The sequence below is a fragment of the Chroicocephalus ridibundus genome, chromosome 9, assembly GCF_963924245.1.
Source record: "Chroicocephalus ridibundus chromosome 9, bChrRid1.1, whole genome shotgun sequence".
NCBI classification, from domain to species: Eukaryota; Metazoa; Chordata; class Aves; order Charadriiformes; family Laridae; genus Chroicocephalus; species Chroicocephalus ridibundus.
This window is the reverse complement of record NC_086292.1, coordinates 26,411,919-26,430,255: the sequence shown is the minus strand read 5'-3', so window position 1 is coordinate 26,430,255 and position 18,337 is coordinate 26,411,919. Positions and strand designations below refer to the sequence as shown.

The 18,337-nt window shown below is 52.9% G+C and overlaps 3 protein-coding genes across 7 annotated transcripts in view; 1 reads left to right on the top strand and 2 right to left on the bottom strand.

Annotated features, from left to right (window-relative positions):
• Positions 1 to 6,030: 6,030 nt before the first annotated feature.
• On the bottom strand, positions 6,031 to 13,583 carry UBL7 (ubiquitin like 7). Of its 3 annotated transcripts, none has more exons than XM_063347467.1 (12): positions 13,564 to 13,583; positions 12,945 to 13,168; positions 11,670 to 11,789; positions 10,941 to 11,023; positions 10,734 to 10,818; positions 10,006 to 10,063; positions 8,778 to 8,911; positions 8,243 to 8,292; positions 7,367 to 7,534; positions 7,009 to 7,131; positions 6,458 to 6,621; positions 6,031 to 6,339 (listed from the first exon to the last, which is right to left on the bottom strand). In XM_063347467.1, the coding sequence occupies exons 2-11, from the start codon at positions 13,126 to 13,128 to the stop codon at positions 6,484 to 6,486; spliced, it is 1,143 nt and encodes a 380-aa protein (XP_063203537.1). In that variant the 5' UTR covers positions 13,129 to 13,168; positions 13,564 to 13,583; the 3' UTR covers positions 6,031 to 6,339; positions 6,458 to 6,483. The 3 variants fall into 3 exon arrangements, with proteins under 3 accessions (XP_063203537.1, XP_063203536.1, XP_063203535.1); XM_063347466.1 differs by lacking the exon at positions 13,564 to 13,583 and adding an exon at positions 13,305 to 13,526; XM_063347465.1 differs by lacking the exon at positions 13,564 to 13,583 and adding an exon at positions 13,323 to 13,526.
• Positions 13,584 to 14,172: 589 nt separating this feature from the next.
• Positions 14,173 to 16,513, bottom strand: LOC134520498 (actin, cytoplasmic type 5). The gene is made up of 2 exons (XM_063345927.1): positions 16,402 to 16,513; positions 14,173 to 15,598 (listed from the first exon to the last, which is right to left on the bottom strand). Exon 2 carries the CDS (start codon positions 15,585 to 15,587, stop codon positions 14,457 to 14,459), a length of 1,131 nt encoding a protein of 376 aa, XP_063201997.1. The 5' UTR covers positions 15,588 to 15,598; positions 16,402 to 16,513; the 3' UTR covers positions 14,173 to 14,456.
• A 157-nt stretch (positions 16,514 to 16,670) lies between these two features.
• Positions 16,671 to 18,337, top strand: part of ARID3B (AT-rich interaction domain 3B) — a 33,734-nt gene continuing 32,067 nt past the window's right edge. For 2 of the 3 annotated variants that reach the window (XM_063347000.1, XM_063346998.1), the window contains exon 1: positions 16,671 to 16,803. The gene's annotated coding sequence lies outside the window, so the exon portion shown is untranslated. Of the gene's footprint in view, positions 16,804 to 18,005; positions 18,082 to 18,337 lie in introns of those variants that run through there. The other variant, XM_063346999.1, reaches the window with a different exon arrangement.

The window sequence follows — 18,337 nt, the reverse complement described above, 5'->3', positions numbered from 1 at the left end:
AAAGGATTCTTCATAAACACTGTGATTTATAAATATTAGAATACTATAAATACAGAAGAAAGTATTAAGAAATAGAAATATTTTCACGGTGCGACATTTTCAGTCCATCTCTGCTTTCACCAAGTTCAAATACAGTCAGTTGCCTTAAAAGTGCATGGGTTTATTGTGCTGCTCTCCAGTTAGCATCACACGGACTCTTAGCTGTGCAAAGCACAGCTCCTTAAAAGGATGCTTTGATGACTAAAGTCAGAGCTCCCTTTTCGTCACTTCTAAAGAAAAACGTTGATTCATGCCAGGAAAGGGCTTGGGTCCCACAGGACACAGGCTGCTGGGAAGCTGCGCTGTACCACCTGCCCTGACCTTGGGGCTCTCACCTTATTCCTGATCAGTCATCCCAGCTTCAGTAAAACTCTTTCCTCCTTCCTAGAAAGTTTGCCTGAGAAAGAGCAAGACCAGGGTTGCATTATTGACAAGGAATCAGAGAATCATAGAATCTTCATGGTTGGAAAGGACCTTTGAGATCATCGAGTCCAACCAAACAACCTACAATCTCTGCCACTAGAGCATGCCCTGAAGTGCCACATCTAGACATTTCTTAAACACCTCTAGGGATGGTGACCCAACCACCTCCCTGGGCAGGCTGTTCCAGTGCCTGACCACTCTTTCAGTAAAGTAATTCTTCCTAATATCTAATCCAAACCTCCCCTCCCACAGCTTCAGACTATTTCCTCTGGTCCTGTCATTATTCCCTTGGGAGAAGAGACCAACCCACCTCTCTACAGCCTCCTTTCAGGTAGCTGTAGAGGGCAATGAGGCCTCCCCTCAGCCTCCTTTTCTCCAAGCTAAACATGCCCAGCTCCCTCAGCCTCTCCTCATGTGACCCGGTCTCCAGACCCCTCACCAGCCTGGTAGCTCTCCTCTGGACACGCTCCAGCACCTCAATGTCCCTCTTGTACAGAGGGGCCCAGAACTGAACACAGCACTCGAGGTGAGGCCTCACCAGTGCCGAGTACAGAGGCACGGTCACTTCCCTGCTCCTCCTGGCCATGCTATTCCTGATACAGGCCAGAATGCTGTTGGCCTTCTTGGCCGCCTGGGCACACTGCTGGCTCATGTTAAGCTGGCCGTCCACCAGCACCCCCAGGTCCTTTTCTGCTGGGCAGCTTTCCAGCCACTCTTCCCCAAGCCTGCAGCGTTGCTTGGGGTTGTTGTGACTGAAATGCAGGACCCAGCACTTGGCCTTATTAAACCTCATACAGTTGGCCTTGGCCCATCAATCCAGCCTGTCCAGGTCCCTCTGTAGAGCCTTCCCACCCTCCAGCAGATCAACACTCCCACCTGGTTTGATGTCATCTGCAAACTTGATGAGGGTGCACTCAATCCCCTCATCCAGATCATTGATAACATTGGAACAGCCTGCCCAGGGAGGTGGTTGGGTCACCATCCCTAGAGGTGTTTAAGAAACATCTAGATGTGGCACTTCAGGGCATGCTCTAGTGGCAGAGATTGTAGGTTGTTTGGTTGGACTCGATGATCTCAAAGGTCCTTTCCAACCATGAAGATTCTATGATCACAGATTAAACAAAACCAGCCCCAAAACTGAGCCCTGAGGGACGCCGCTGGTGACGGGCCACCAAGAGGATTTCACCCCATTAATCACAACTCTCTGGGCACGGCCATCCAGCCAGTTTTTAACCCAGCGAAGAGTACACTTGTCTATGCCAGGATTTGCCAGCTTCTCCAGGAGAATGCTGTGGGGGACGGTGTCAAAGGCCTTACCAAAGTCCAGATAGATGACGTCCACAGCCTTCTCCGCATCCAGCAGGTGGGTCACATGGTCATAGAAAGAGATCAGGTTGGTTAAGCATGACCTGCCTTTCCTAAACGCATGCTGGCTGGCCCTGATAAAGAGATGGATCTTTCTCTTTTTCTTGAGGTTTTTCTGCAGTGCCTATTATTGGCCACTGCAGGATGACAGGGGACTCTGTCTCTGATTCTACATAACCCATTCCATGCTTTTATCACCCCTGGAGTAGAAACCCACAGTTCTCCAGCTTCTCCCTCAAACACCAAAACTAATGCACCCTTCTGAACAAGTGGCCCATGACCCCACCAGGCCCTGCTGCCCCTTCTTCCCTTTGCCCTGGCACTAGCCTGTCCCCCACGGCGAGAGCGTTCCGCTCACTGAACCAGCACAAAGCTCATTTAAGAAAAGAAACTAAAAGTGATGATGTTTCCTGATACTTTGGCATTCCCCACGAGGACAAAGCTGAAAGCAGCCAGGAAACCACCGAGGCCTTTGCGAACAAAGCAAACCGATGGACAAGGGGTCTGCCAGGCCATTGCTCTTCTCACAACAGGGATTTATCCTTCCAGACTGCCCAAGCTTACTCCTGCCCTACCAAAACCCAAGGGAGATGCTGAGCATCCCGGAACACTGGAGAAAGTCACCTTCCACCAGTCTTCTGAATTAACGTTGCAGAGAGGAGCTGGGGGGCCAAGGCATGTATCCCCACACTGCGCTGGGGAGAAGAGAACGATGTTCCCCCAGCTCAGTAGAGACGCCCATGATGAGCGGGGCCATCGCAATGGTCAGTCCTCTGGCTCCTGCATGTTTTTGTTTGTGGATGGAGCTGGGCAAAACAGCAACGCCGGTTTAAGGTGCTTTGCTGCCTTGTCCAGACAGGGAACCAGCTGCTGTGCCAGGCTCCTGCAAGCAGGGGACACTCAGAGCCTTTGTTTGGTTGGGGGGAGCAAGGAACAAAGATTTATTCTGAAATACAGGAGACGTGCGGGAGGATGAGGGGAAGGACGGTGGTTTACGATCTGCTCCAACAAATCACCCAAGAATGCCCACACCAGAGAGACCATGCCTGCACATAAACAGCTAATACCTCAAACATCAACGTCTCCTCCTGGGATAGATCTTGCCGGTTGCGTTCACTTCACACGTGGGGAAGCTCCAGCATCATTGTGAAAGCAGATGAAGACGGAGGCGGGCAGTCACACAGGCTGCGGTACTGCAAAAGCCATCAGGGATGTGAAGCCTGGGAGATTCTGCTCCGTCTCCATTTCACTGTTTTGCTGGAAAACCACATCCCCACAAAACCGCTTTGCTCCTCACAGAGACAGTCAGCTCAGGACTGTCTTAGGGAAAAAGAGATGAGGCGGACACGGTGAAAAAGCCATCAAAGCGGCCAAAGTAGAAAAGCAGGGCCCATATGGCAAGGAGCCTAGATCCCAGACAAATTGCCAGCCCTCTGCAGGTGTCCACGACGCGCCAGCATTGACAGTCAAGTACCAGAACAAATAACAAGAATACTGAAAACACAGGACTACAAACAGCTGCTCCCATTACTACTGAAAACACCCGCTGTTACTGCTTCCCTTGTCAACTCCACTACAGGCAAAGAAGGAACTGAACCAAACACTTCTCTTTGATGTCAGAACCAGAAAGTCCCTGCTGAAAGCGCTTACGTTGGGGAACCATGCTTTGACCTCCACCTCTTCCAAAAGGTCAGCCAAGCACCTCCCAGTCTGCAGCAGCGCCAGTGAGGCGCATCAGGCCTGCAGATGCTGGCAAACCGAGCCAGGATCATCCTCCGTTAGAGGATGCACCTCTAACCCCGGGCATGGAAGTCGCAAGGAGGAGGGGAAGGTGTCAGGGCAGTGGCACCACGGATGGACCACAGGGAACAGGCAGGTGGGAGACAGTGCATTGCAATGTGCTCTCAAAGAGCAGAATCTGTTGTGTTCAGCCACTGAACAAGTTAGTGCCTGGACTTGGCTGCTTTCTCAGCGAGCAATGGCTACCAGCATCTCCACGAGTCATTCTGGTTTTGTCCGATATCTCTCTTGGAATTTAGGCTCCAGTGACAGTGGAAGTCAGGACAACTGACTTGGACAAGAGTCCTCACGCTACACCACCCCTGCAAGCCACATTTAGGCTGCTAACCCCAGGCAAAGGGCCTCTCCAAAGGAGCGTGTGCCTCCTGCAGCCTCCCCTGGCCAGTTTCTCCCCCGGGCAGAAGCTGTGCTGGCTCAGCTTTCTCTGCGGGCAGAGGTGGCTGCCAGCAGCACTTTCATCTCAGAGCCGGGAGGCACTGCCATTAGAGCAGGTGATGCTCTGGCTGCTGCAGAGCCAGTTCTGAGGAACTCTGAGCTTCCCTCTTTCCTACAAGAGCTCCTGCATCAAAGTTTTCCTTCCTCCTCCTCCTCCATCACCAGCCCTGCAGGTGCCAGGCAGAGCTTCTCTTCCCATCCCTGCAGCTCTAAATTTGTCTGGTTGCTGAGCACGTCTATTCTAGGCAGCCAAAGGCAGGCGAGATGAGGGAAGCGAAGCGCACGCATCAGTTGTGTCGTGAACATCGGCACCAAGTTCTCCTCCGTTAGAGCTGGTTCAGAGAGAGAGAGAGAGAGAACGTGTCTGATGCCGTACTCCAAGCCAAGTAACAGAGTTTGTGAAAGAAATCAGAAAAAAGTTCTTTCCGTACAAAACAGACAGGCAATTCTCAATTATCTGGGGACACAGGGAGAAGCAGAAATAGCCATTAGAAGAGAGGAAATTACTTAATACAAAATGTGGGTCAACAAAGTGATGAAATCGTAAGAGCAAGGTCAGGACAGGAAAGAAATACCATTCCGGGACACCAAAAAACCGCAAGCTGGCCTAAGCTGAGAATTGGCATGGTACAGCAAAGCACACTAGTGACCCTGGTCCCAAAGCAAGTCCTGCTAGCCCCGAGCAGGTCTGCGAGCACTTGCAAACGCTTTCCAGTTTTGGGCAGCAGCATCTGCGATACAGCTAATCCTCGGTTAGCCCCGGGAGGATTGAGGGCTGACAGCAGGGCTTGTCTCCACAGTGGGGAAGGGAGGGGGGATGCTGTGCATATGCTATCCGCTCCCCCAGCAAAGTGAAGAGTGAAGGCACAAGGAACAGGAACAAATAAAACAGTCCTCATCCACGTGAAATGACAGCTATCATCTGGACTCGGTTTCCAAAGCAGGTAATGAGGGCAGTAACCCGGAAGGGTGTATCAAGTCAGGAAAGCCAGTTATGTCCATCACATCTTATCTCCTACATATTGAAAAACAAAAACAGACCCTCCCCTCCTGAGAGACTTAATCCTCTAGACAGGATTAAAGTCTATCAGTCAATGGGCTACCCCAGAGAGAACAATCCGGCATTTGCTGGGTGATAGCTGAGATCGTATCAGAAAATGATCCTAGCCCTTGGAGAGGAATTAGAGGGGAGCACAGGCAGCCTAAAGGTAGGAAAGCATTTTCTGCTTTTAGCTTCCCTACTAATGCATGGTGGCATTTCAGGCAAACTGGCTCCCATTTCCATGCCTTTTTAATCTCAATGGTACAATCAGAGCGAAGCCAAGCCCAGTTCCAGTTCTTGCTTCTCGCAGTTCCCAGTGACAGTAATTACAGCTAAATGCCTTTGATTGCCTTTACAGCTCAGGTCTTAGGCACCTCAATGGTGGCACCCAGGATTAGAAGACACTTTGCAAAACTCTGGCTGCAGCCAGGTTAACCTACATCAGAGAAAAGGTGTTTCTCCCAAGTCATTTGGCAGCACCTCACACCCTCTGGCAACTGCCTCAACCCTTGTGCTTGTCATTTTATTGACTGTCACCCTGTGGTGGCCATGAACTCCTGCACCTGTACCCTTGTTCTGGTCAGCTTGCAGGACCCTACCAGCTTCAGCCAACACAACTGAGAACAGGCTTCTGCTCAGAAGGAGGCACGATGCTTCTGTGCAGCACCTTCTCGGAGAATACCTGCAGCACAAATAGTTCTTTTGTATTGGCCTAACTCCAGGCAGGATGGCTTCGCAGGTCAGCTACACCCCAAACATCACTCTCCCAACAGATACAGCTTTGCTCTGTATGAGGAGTGCCATCTGCTGAGTAATAACAGTCCTACAACAGGCAAAGCATTTTCTCTGGTTCCTTTCATGCAATGAGCATGTTCCATCGCAGGTCTGGAACACAACCCGGGAGAGATCACAACCCAAACAACAGGCAAGTGAATACAGTCCATTTAATACAGTCAAACACAGAGGGACCACAACACCAAAACAAACTAGACTGAGGCATGTCAGCTGGGCAGGAATGAAACAACAGGCAGGAGAACGTGTTGACAGATCTAAGACTGCGGAACCGTAGGTGCCACATCTCCCCAACACACACAGCCACCTCTTTTTCCATGCTGGACAAAGTTCTGAGGTCTTGTCACTGGTGGCCAGGAGGAGGAGGCTGGAGAGAGGAATCTGGAGCTGGAGGAGCTGCCCTCAGCACGGGCAGGGCTCTCAAACAGGAGCACGCTGCCCACCTGCAAGGAAAGGAGCAGCCACTCCAACGGCTCCATGCTGAAGAGAACCCCAATGCAGAAGAGTTTCAGGGCCAAGTCCCAGACTGAGGAACGTCACAGCTGCCTCAGTGCAACTCACCAGTCCAGCTTCTCCTGTCCAAAAAGCTAGGGAGCCCCACCAGCAAAGATGAGCTCCAGGGCAGCCTGAATGTCCCCTCCAGTGGCTTGCAGGGCCCGGAGACTTAGCTCATCATCGTGTATGCCCATGTCTCGCAGCTGCTGAAGCTGTGGTTGCCACTGGCTCTACAGATTGAAAACAAAAGAAGCTGAGGGTAGGTGCAAGAGACCAAGCAGAAACAAAACAGCCTTCTCCACAGCTCACTCTTCCATGATGTATTCTCCCACCACTCTCTAGCTCACAAGTACAATGCTAAGTGCACAAACAGATCTTGAAAGCTCCAAGTCTTGCTGCAAACTCCCCAGATCCACCACAGCCCACTCCTCCCGCTTCCACCCAGTACTTTTGCATCGGTCTACCATGCCTCCTGCATGCATCACTTCTCCAGCCATGCCCCTTTCAGCTTAATGTCCTGCCACAGGATGCAGCTGGAAGAACCACCTCCACCCTGCAACACTCGATGCGATATGGGGCTTTCACGGGCTCCCAAAGGAAGAGGCTGCAACACTGACCTGCAGGCTGGGCTGCCCTGAGGCCTGCAGGGCATGCTGTAAGGCCTGGCTGAAGAGGTCGTTGGTGATGGGTGTTCCTGACTGGACACTGGAGGACATGGGGGAGGTCCCAGAGGAATGACCCTAGGAGGAATTAAGTAGTGTATGGATCAGAAGAACACTTGTCACAGGAACCAGAGCCAGCACAGGGCAACGTTTGCTGCATCCCCACTACCACGCCTCCCCAAGCCTGTATGAAGACCCCGATCATAAGAAAATAAACCAGCGAGGACTTCCAGACCTGAGAAGGGCTTGTACTCGGCCAAGGGCTGGTTTTACGGCCCAGAGGATGCCCCTAGCTGCTGCGCTGCCATTGTACCTGGGTGCCAGGGGTGGGCGTGTGGGAGCTGCTCTCAGGGGTGCTCGCCAGTGCCAGGGCGGTCGCCAGCTCGCTCTGGGTGATGGGACGGGGTCCAGCAGCCCCAGCGTAGCCAAGGGAAGCTGGGCGGGAACCAGAAGTGCTGCTGGATGGTGTAGATCTTGTGCTCTGATTGGAGGGAACAAAAAAAACCCACCTCTGATGTTGGTGTGAGCTGGCTCAGGTGCCCATTCCCAGGGATGCCTTTCATTGAAACTCACAGGTGCGGAACTTTTAAAAAATAAACATGACAGAATGGTATCTGCTTTTTTTGCCCAAAAACTTAGCTATTACAGAGCTGCAGAAATTTGCAGTAAACCTTTTAATGTATCATCTATCAGCTTAAAAACAAAGTGTTATTAGCCTACAAAAAAAGCAATTAACCATTGACAGGCTTTTTTTTTTTGCCTAAGCATGGAGTTTCTCTTTACAAAATACTTTGTCCTTTGGAGAGGAAAACATTTTTACATTACAGAAGAAGGGCAGGGACCAACACTCACATGCTTCTCAGCCATGCTCATCTGCACACAACTCTGGTTCTGTGTCAATTTGATTACGAAGGTGTTTACCCTGAGGATAAGTGCTGTTGCGAGTGGTCCTGCGGTGGTCCTTCCGCATTCTTCTGTTGTTACCCTACCTCAGCACTCAAGAAAATCCTAACATGAGCAGCATGCAAGGATGCCACAATCAATACGTTTGTCTCCACAATATCCCTAGGAGCCAGAGTAGCTCATGCTGTTCACGAGACAGGAAGAGAGAAAACCTTTGGAGTCTTTAAGGGCTACAAGTTAATATTGCCAGTGCAAAACAGCCATTCCACCCAACCTGTCTGCTTACCTGGTGGAAGTCATCTTCATCATCAGAGAGACCTTCAAAGAGAAAGCCACCTGCAACAGAAAGGGGAACCAACAGTTGCAGAAAACCGGGTGCTGGCAGGAGTTAGGCACCACACAAGAATCCTGTGGAGTCTTGGATTGCCCAGCCACCAGGCTCAGCCCCAGCTAGCACCCCGGTTAGGACAGAGGCCTCAGCACCAACAAGTCCATGTGCAGCAGGTCAGTGAAGACAGGTCGGACTCATCCTTCACACAAAACAGAGGCCACAGCCCTCTGCTACCGACAGTCATTATACATGCCTGGCTGGGAGAGGCCCAGAGCCTGAAGTGCCCCAGACAAGTCTCACACAGCACAAAAAAAAAAAAAAAAAAAAAAAATCTACCAAACCACAGTGCATGTTGTTCCTAGCTCAGGAACCCAAACTTCTTTTCCTTCCAGCCTGATGAGACCATGTCAGTACAGCACAGATTTGTCTGCAAATCCCGCAGCACATCAGCTCTGCAGGGCTCCCCACTCATCTGTGCGTCTGAACGTACCTGGCATGTCGCGGTAGGAGCCAGAGGACATGCCTCGGGAGGATGTCTCTGGGGCTGGGAGCGGGGTGCTGCCAGCCACTGAGTGCAGAACAAGGACAATGGCATTCACAAGCGCGGGGTGGGCTGGGATCAGCCTGGAGAGAAAGAGTGGAAGAATAGAATCATAGAATCATAGAATCATAGGGTTGGAAGGGACCTCTGGAGATCATCTAGTCCAACCCCCCTGCCAGAGCAGGGTCACCTAGAGCAGGTTACACAGGAACATGTCCAGGTGGGTTTTGAATGTCTCCAGAGTTGGAGACTCCACCACCTCTCTGGGCAGCCTGTTCCAGTGCTCTGCCACCCTCAGGGTAAAGAAGTTCCTCCTCATGTTTAGGTGGAACTTCCTATGTTCCAGTTTGTGCCCATTGCCTCTTGTCCTGTCCCCGGGCACCACTGAAAAGAGCCTGGCCCCATCGTCCTGACACCCACCCTTTAAGTATTTATAAGCATTGATAAGGTCACCCCTCAGACGTCTTTTTTCCAGACTGAAGAGACCCAAATCCCTCAGTCTTTCCTCATAAGAGAGGTGTTCCAGTCCCCTAATCATCCTCGTAGCCCTCCGCTGCACCCTTTCCAGCAGTTCCCTGTCCCTCTTGAACCGGGGAGCCCAGAACTGGACACATTACTCCAGGTGCGGCCTCACCAAGGCAGAGTAGAGGGGGAGGATGACCACGTACACACTGAAACTAAGAAATCAGCAGCTCAATAACAGCAAAGAACTTATGTCAGGAATGGCAGAACCATCCTCGCTGGCTGCACCAGCACCACCTTGGACACTGCCTTTGGCTGTCCAGCAACAAACATCTCCCCGCGGTGCTCCACACAGGCGGAGAAACTGGGGCTCCTTCATGATCCCATTGTTTACTTCTGTCATATGCTCTCACAGGAGCAACTCCCTGCTGTGAGCAACCAGATTGGAATTTAAACCCGCAATCTGGCTGCGATTATGGCCCTGTCTCCCACTAAATATCCTCTGGTCTAATCCAACAGTAGAGGCAGGTGTGTATCAAAGTATCTGTTCCCTCTTTCCTGCCACCGAGGAATAAAGAGTCCCATCCTGAATGTCTGGCCTGGTGTACCTGTACTGGCAGGAGCAGAACTCTCTCTCCCACCCAAAGAGAAGTGGTCTTATACAATAGCGCGACAAAGGCATTGCTTAGTCACTGCCCAGCTTGTGTGAACTTACGTGTCCAGCATGTTGGGGTCTGCAAACACTGAAAAGAGATCCTTGTCCTGTAGGACTCCTGGGAGGGACCAGGAAACACAACGAGTAAAAGACAGGATACCAGAAACACGAGCCGGTCAAACAAGAACCAAGGGAAAAACCAAAAGAATTAATTGTTTTTCAGGAACTGAGTCACCATAAATACTCTATTATTGTTCTCTCTGAAGCCTTTTACGTCTTCCTGGAGCAACTCGATCACCGCCACACACACCCAAGCGATGCGACTTTCCCAGCACAGATTGTGCTCCAGCTCCAACAGCTCCACCCTAAGGGCAGGATCGAATCTGACATCCAGCTAAACCCAGCCAGCTGCTCGCTGTATGAGGTTGCAGCTGCATCCCACATTCCACCTGCCTCATAGCAACGTGCCAAAAGAGCTGGTAACATCCCGGGACAGAAGCAGCAAGCTAGATTTAGTGAACATTTTTGTAACACAGCAGGGAAAAAGCATCCATCCCCACTGCTCTCCTCTGGGCTCAGTGTTCCCTAATCCTTTTGAAGACAGCGTTCATCCCCAAACATTACCAACAGAGCACAACTCTGACGCTTCCTCTTATGCTCCGCAAAGGAACCAAAAAAGACACTTTCTCCAGAGAAGGAGAACTCCTTTCCCCATGTCAGGAATTAAACAAACACTGACTATCTTCATTTGGCTTTCCTCAGATCCTCTGGATCACATCTGCACTCACCCAAAGCAATAGGGTCACTGCTGAGGCCGGGAGTAGCTACGATGATCTGATCCAGTGACTCCTTGTTCCCCAGCATTTTGAAGACCTGCGAGAGAAATCGGAGCAGATCAGCAGCGTCGCACAACAAGGCTCCACTCGAGGACTCTCTTCACAGAGAGGGGACCGACCAAAAGACACCCAGATCACAAAGTATGAAGCCCCACTCACTGCATCCCTGTAGGCAGGACTGCTGTGCAGCGCAGTGTGAAGGACCCGGAACTCTCGTACTGCTGCCACCTTATCCACAGGCTCTGAGAGAGGAAAAATAACAGAACAAAACATGGTTCTCCCTCTGTCAGCTTTACTAGCTATTTTACATGCCACTGGGACTTCCACGCTGCGATAGCAGTGGTGATTCTTTCATTCCCCTGGATTTGACTGACCAAGAGAGGAAGGGCACAGGCTAATGACTGCAAATGTCTCAGTATATTTACCACAGCATAACAGCGAACTGCACTTCCAGACATATAGAAGTATATAGATATATCCTCCTACACATACAAAAGCAGCTGTATTAAAAGTAGCAACTCTAAACTAACTCAGGCAGACTAGGAACACACACAAGCCTGCTCATCCCTTGAGCTGAGTAACAAGTCGTGTTGTTCCCAATTCTCTGGCAACACCCTAAAATTGGTCACAGTCGATTAAGGGATGTTCACTCTCCACATTATGTAGCTCATTCCTTAACTCTCCCAGCAGCAAGAAAATAGAATGCCCATTTGCTGCTCTTAGAGGTGGAGAGTTCCCACACAAACCTATGGATCAATTCTTCCTCCAAACCCCACATCAGCCTCCCAGAAACAAATCACAAGAGAAGCTGTTCCTCAGTCACCAGCCACCCAGACCAAACACACCTTGAGGAGACCTAAGTGGTAACCCACACTGTCTCCTCCTCACCTGGTTTCTGGTCAGGCTCAGGCCAGGACTTGCGCAGGACATGAACAGTGGAGCCAGACTGGATGCCATAAAAATCAAGCGTCTGGTCATCCCTCAGCTTACGGCCACAATAGATCAGATCTAGGAGAGAGAAACATCTGAAGATATGTATCTACTACACACTCAGAAAGGGCCGGGGGTCTTTAAGAACTGAGGGCGGACTGGGGGTTATTGCTCTGCCTGCGTAGCTGCTTCTTCTGGTCAGCAGCACAGGGAAGCTTTAACACATAAATCATGAAGCTGAGATTCAGGGAGGAAATCAGAGAGTTGAGACTCACAGAACATGACTTTGCCACCTCCTTTAGAACCACAGAATGATTGGGGTTGGAAGGGACCTCTGGAGATCATCTAGTCCAACCTGCCAAAGCAGGCTCACCCAGAGCAGGTGGCACAGCAACGCGTCCAGGTGGGTTTGGAATGTCTCCAGAGAAGGAGACTCCACCACCTCTCTGGGCAGCCTGTTCCAGGGCTCTGCCACCCTCAAAGGAAAGAAGTTTTTCCTCACGTTGAGATGGAATTTCCCATGTTCCAGTTTGTGCCCATTGCCCCTTGTCCTATCACTGGGCACCGCTGAAAAGAGTCTGGCCCCATGCTCTTGCCACCCGCCCTTTAGATATTGATCAGCATTGATGAGATCCCCTCTCAGTCTTCTCCAGGCTAAACAGCCCCAGGGCTCTCAGCCTTTCCTCAGCAGAGAGGTGCTCCAGTCCCCTGATCATCTTCGTAGCCTCCTCTGGACTCTCTCCAGCAGTTCCCTGTCTTTCTTGAACTGCGGAACCCAGAACTGGACACATTGCTCCAGATGTGGCCTCACCAGGGCAGAGTAGCGGTGGAGGATGACCTCCCTCCACCTGCTGGCCACGCTCTTTTTAATGCGCCCCAGGATACCAGAAAGGCTGACATCTCTCATGGTTCTCATAAGAGATCACACAAGGACATGCTGGCATTGGCAAGTCCAAAAATTTCTTAACAAGGGCACCGACACTGCAGAAGCACTGTGATTCCAAGAAAATGCAGAACAAACTATACAAATCACAAGGTACTAAGACTGCTGCAGCACAGCAGAGTCTCTGGAGCAAGCTTTGAACCTCCACACCATGCTATCTGGTTGCACCAAGTCTCCCCACCAGCCCAGCACCACTAACAGTAGGATGTTTGTGCCCCAGCCGCAACGAGGAGAGGAAGAGGGTGGCCCCAAGCGGCAAGACTTTGACACGACCCACACAAGGCACCTACCGATGAGCTCAGGGTCTGGGACGGACTCCTGCAGTTTGCCGGTGATAAGCTGCTTGAGGTAGGAGATGCTGCACCCACCGAGCGGGCATTCTCCCAGCTCCGTCTCCGGCAACCGTAAGATGGATTTGGGAGCCAGTGGCTGATCCGCCAGCTTCACCGCGATGTGCCACTCCGGCAGGGACATGCAGCCTCCGCACTGAACGCGGCCTAAGACCCGGAAAGCTCTGGAAATGGAGGAAAACAAACCAAAGTGGGATTCTCCCCCAAGCAGACAATAAAACCTTATAAATGTGCTGGGAAGCGCGCAGGAAACTCACAGGAGGCCTGACCAAGGCACAACCATGCTTTTTCGGTTCCTACCTCAGCCTGGAGCCGTACCTGGGAAGGCAGGAACACCTCTGCCGGCCTCACCACTCAGCCGAGGGAGAAACCAAGAGCAAGGCCCAGCCCGGTTCTCCCGACGCGCACAGCCCCCAGGCCAGGCCCCAGCCCCTGAAACCCCCGTTTCCCGGCACAGAGATGGTGGAGATGAGGGGGAATGTGGCTGTCCACCCCCCCCCAGCCCCCCGCCGCTCCCCGAACGCCCCCCAGCCGCCCCTCAGCTCCGTTCCACCCGCACCCTGGTGCCGCACCGGAAGCGGAAGTGCTGCCCGGCCGCAGCGGTGCAGGCTGGGAAACTGAGTCCGCCGGAGAAGGCGGTGCCGTAGGACTAGGAAGCCGCCGATTGGCTGGCCCGACCAGGCCCAGCCAATAGGGAGGCGACTGTGGGTTTAAAAGGGGGAGAGCGGCGCCGTCGCACAGTCACGGCGGCGCTCCGCGGGAGGCGGCGATGTCGGCAGCGGCATCGTCTCACGCCCCGCCTCCCCGCCCACCCCCATCCCAAAAAAGGAGAGGCCGCTGCTCCCCCGGTCACACAAACATCTGCCAAGGCCCCGGCTTTTTGTGGCAAGAAGAGCTGTTTGCATTCTAAAAAAAGCCATGTTACCATGAAAGTCCAGGAAGACTGTGCCGGCCACATACCAGCCATGCTTTCCTCCCTGACAGCACTGAAAATGGTCTGCAGCTTCAAAAGGTGCCCTTACATGGTTTAGAAAACAAAATTTGGGGTAAACGCTCTGCTAAGTCTGAAGCAGGCCAGGTTGGAGTCCACTACCATGTATTGCACAATAATTCCTTGCAGCAAGGAGACTGAGCCCACCCCGAAAGAAAGCAAAATAGCCTCTTGTCATTTTTAAGCCTAAGAAGTTTATTTGTTTTCCTACAAAGGAGTCAGTTGTGACAAACCTAAAGGTGACAAGTCTAACTTTAGTGTCATCCTACCAGTGTTACTTAGGAGAAGCTAACAGCCCTCCAGAGGAGGAGCAGCTAGCCAGCCACAGGAGAACTACAGCCTACACAGGTCACTACTTGGTACCTCAACACATCAGTTAAAACATGAAATAAGTAACAGTCAAACAATTCTGGTCCAACGTAGCAGGAGGTTGACTCCTCAGGTGACTGCCAGCAGTCCCTCTAGAAGCATTTGCGATGGACAATGGAGGGGCCGGACTCATCATACTCCTGCTTGCTGATCCACATCTGCTGGAAGGTGGAGAGAGAGGCCAAGATGGACCCCCCAATCCAGACAGAGTATTTGCGCTCCGGTGGGGCAATGATCTTGATCTTCATGGTGCTGGGTGCCAGGGCGGTGATTTCCTTCTGCATCCTGTCAGCAATGCCAGGGTACATGGTGGTACCACCAGAGAGCACAGTATTGGCGTACAGGTCCTTCCTGATGTCCACGTCACACTTCATGATGGAGTTGAAGGTGGTCTCGTGGATGCCACAGGACTCCATGCCCAGGAAAGAAGGCTGGAAGATGGCCTCAGGGCATCGGAAACGCTCGTTCCCAATGGTGATCACCTGCCCATCTGGCAGCTCATAGCTCTTCTCCAGGGAGGAAGATGAGGCAGCTGTGGCCATCTCCTGCTCAAAGTCCAGAGCAACATAGCAGAGCTTCTCCTTGATGTCCCGCACAATCTCTCTCTCGGCCGTGGTGGTGAAGCTGTAACCCCGCTCTGTAAGGATCTTCATGAGGTAGTCAGTCAGGTCACGACCAGCCAAGTCTAGACGCAGGATGGCATGGGGCAGCGCGTAGCCTTCATAGATGGGCACGGTGTGGGTGACACCATCCCCAGAGTCCATGACTATGCCAGTGGTACGGCCAGAGGCATAGAGGGACAGCACAGCCTGGATGGCAACATACATAGCTGGGGTGTTGAAGGTCTCAAACATGATCTGGGTCATCTTCTCCCGGTTGGCCTTGGGGTTCAGGGGGGCCTCGGTGAGCAGGACAGGGTGCTCCTCTGGGGCAACACGCAGCTCGTTGTAGAAGGTGTGGTGCCATATCTTCTCCATGTCATCCCAGTTGGTGACGATGCCGTGCTCGATGGGGTACTTCAGGGTGAGGATGCCTCTCTTGCTCTGTGCCTCATCCCCCACATAGCTGTCCTTCTGCCCCATGCCCACCATGACACCCTGATGCCGGGGGCGTCCCACAATGGAGGGGAACACAGCACGGGGGGCATCATCCCCTGCAAAGCCTGCCTTGCACATGCCAGAGCCATTGTCCACCACAAGGGCAGCAATCTCCTCATCAGCCATGCTGACTGGGCCTGAGGTGAGCAGGGACAGAGAGATGTCAGAAAGTACCTTCCCAGAGGGAACACAGCAGGAACATCGAGAAGCCCTGACACCTACTCCCATGCACTATAGAACTGGAAGGAATTAATACACTAGCAAGCCCCAACAGCAGCACTAAGGGATCTGAGGTGAGAAAGGATACTGAGGAGGAGACACGGGGGAGGCTTAATACTTATTTATTCCAGACCCAACCACATGTATGTAATAGAATAGTTTAGGTCAGAAGGGACCTTAAAGAGCATCCAACCCCAATCCCCCTGCCCTGGGCAGGGACACCTCCCACCAGACCAGGCTGCTCCAAGCCCCGTCCAACCCGGCCTTGAACCCCTCCAGGGATGGGGCAGACACAGCTTCTCTGGGCAACCTGGGCTAGAGTCTCACCACCCTCATAGGAAAGAATTTCTTCCTTGTATCTCATCTTAATCTCCTCTTTTTTAGTTTAAAACTGTTCCCCCTTGTCCTATTGCTCCCCGCCATGATCCAGAGTCCCTCCCCAGCTCTTTCCCGGAGCCTTCTCTTCTCCAGGCTGAACCCCCCCCCCCCAACTCCCTCAGCCTATCCTCATATACGCGGCCCCTGAGGAGACAAGCACAGACCCCTCCCCAAGGACCTGAGAGGACGCCCCCTCACAGCCCCCCCACATACCCCTCCAACACAGACCTGAGGGAACAAAGAAGGACCCTGCCATGAATCATTCCGCCCTTCCCTCAAGAGGCCCGAGGGAATAATGGGGACCTCCCGCCAGGGGAGCCGCCGGCGCCACCCCAGCCCTCACCTGCGCGGACTCCTTCCACCCCAACTGACACCTCCTCCGCGACTGCCGTCCCGGGCCCCGCGCGCCGCCTTTTATGCCCCCCGGAACCGGAAGCCGCCCCCCACCGTTCCGCTGTGTCATTGGCTGCCGGCCGCCTCCTCCCCGCCCCTTTTCTCTCCCTGTAGCCATTTCCGGGGTGCGGGGCGGTCATGCTTCCGTTGCCGGGGCTGTACCCGGAAGCGGGGCGGGCGCTTCCGGTGCTGGGCACCGCCTCCGCCGCCCCGTTTCCGGGCTGAGGAGGGGCGGCGCGGGGAAAGACTTGAGGGAGGGGGGGGGGGTAAAAAGGGAAGAGGCTGCGCTACGGGCGGAGCCGAGGAGGCCGCGCACGGGCCGGCAGCGACCCGCTCCCGGGGTCTGTGGGAGGTAACGGCTCCGTTGGGGGGGGGGATGGGGGGGTAATGGCTCTGAGAGAGAGGGAGCGGACCGGAGGGACTGAGGAGAGAGGGGGGCCATGGGGGAATGGGCGGGGGGGGGACCGGTGCTGGGCCTAGGCTGGAGCCGGTACTGAAGTGGGGAGGGGGTGGGCCGGAGCTTACCGGCTGCTTCAGCGGGTGGGACCCGGTTTGGGGGCCTGGGGGAGCGGGGCTGGCCGCTGGGAACAGCCGCCCTTCTCCGGGGAGGTCCCTTGTGGGGAGGGTCGGTGGTTATGGGGCACGGGAGGGCTCCGGTAAAACCGGGGGGGGGAGAGGGCGGTGTTTACCACTCTGGGAGACCTCTCCCCTCCTCAGAGCTTTTCCTCTTATGCTTTAACTTTTTCAGGTAATTTCCACTTGGAAAAAACCTCTTTCCAAGTGGTGTTGGAGCACAGGCAGGCGTTTGCCCAATTAAGCTGCACGCAGAGCTAGTTAAAAATTCAAACTGGGTGTGTGTGTGTTAATTAAACTGCTCTCCCAGGGATTAAAAGCTGCACAAAGGCTAGTGTGGGAGGAAACGAAGGTTAAACCGAATCCTTCCACTGCCTTGGTCGGGAGACACACAAAGACTAAGCAAATATCCACGCTGAGGGCAAAATGGATGTTAAAACCTGGAATGGTTTCATGGTATCAGTCTAGTTGCAGTTCTCAAAATCTGTTGTGATACCATGACTTCATTTTTTGCGACGTGTCTCGTCATTGACTTAAAGCTCGCTGTAAAGTCGCCTGCCTCTCCATCCATGAAAACGCGAGGGCGTGTTTGCTGTCTCCAAAAATCCACGTTTTTGGAGGGTTGGGGAGGTTTGTGCCGGGCTTTGCTGCCCTCCCTCTGCAAGCCTCGCATAAATCCTGCTGTAACCTGTCACACGCTTTTTGTACCTGAACTCTGGGAAATAGGCGGGCGCTCGCATACCAGGGTGTTGCTGCGCCCGAGGTGTGTTTGCTTGGCGTGTTAACCAAGTATCAGGTCATTTATTTCTTCTCGTTACCCTTCCTGAGGCGTGTATTAACTGCACGCCCTGCTGAATATCCCCCAGGCGGGAGAGGTGACACCTCACCCCGCCTCAGGTGCGACAATATTCAGCCAGGTGTGGGCTGGAGGTTCTCTCTCTGTGTGTGCAATACCCACACCAGTTCATTGTTGCTTTACTGGGCGAGTGTGTGTGGAGCTGGGCCAGATGGTGTATTGTGCCTTCCCAACGAGCCTAAGACTCTTTTCAGCTGGCAGGTAATGCATTATTGCTCCTGACATTCAAACCGCTAATCCACTTTATATCATTTCATTTGCAAGCTAAAGCTATGCCACTGCTGGCTAGATAAAAATGCAAATGCGCCGACCCAGCTTTTCATTTTGGTGATGGGCTGTTATTTAGTGCAGGGAAGAGTTTGCAGAGGAAAAATGAGTTGGGCATCGTAGCTGGCAGGCGCTTTGTACGAGACACGCGCTCTGACCACCTTAGAGGAAGACTTGGAGTTGCACTAGG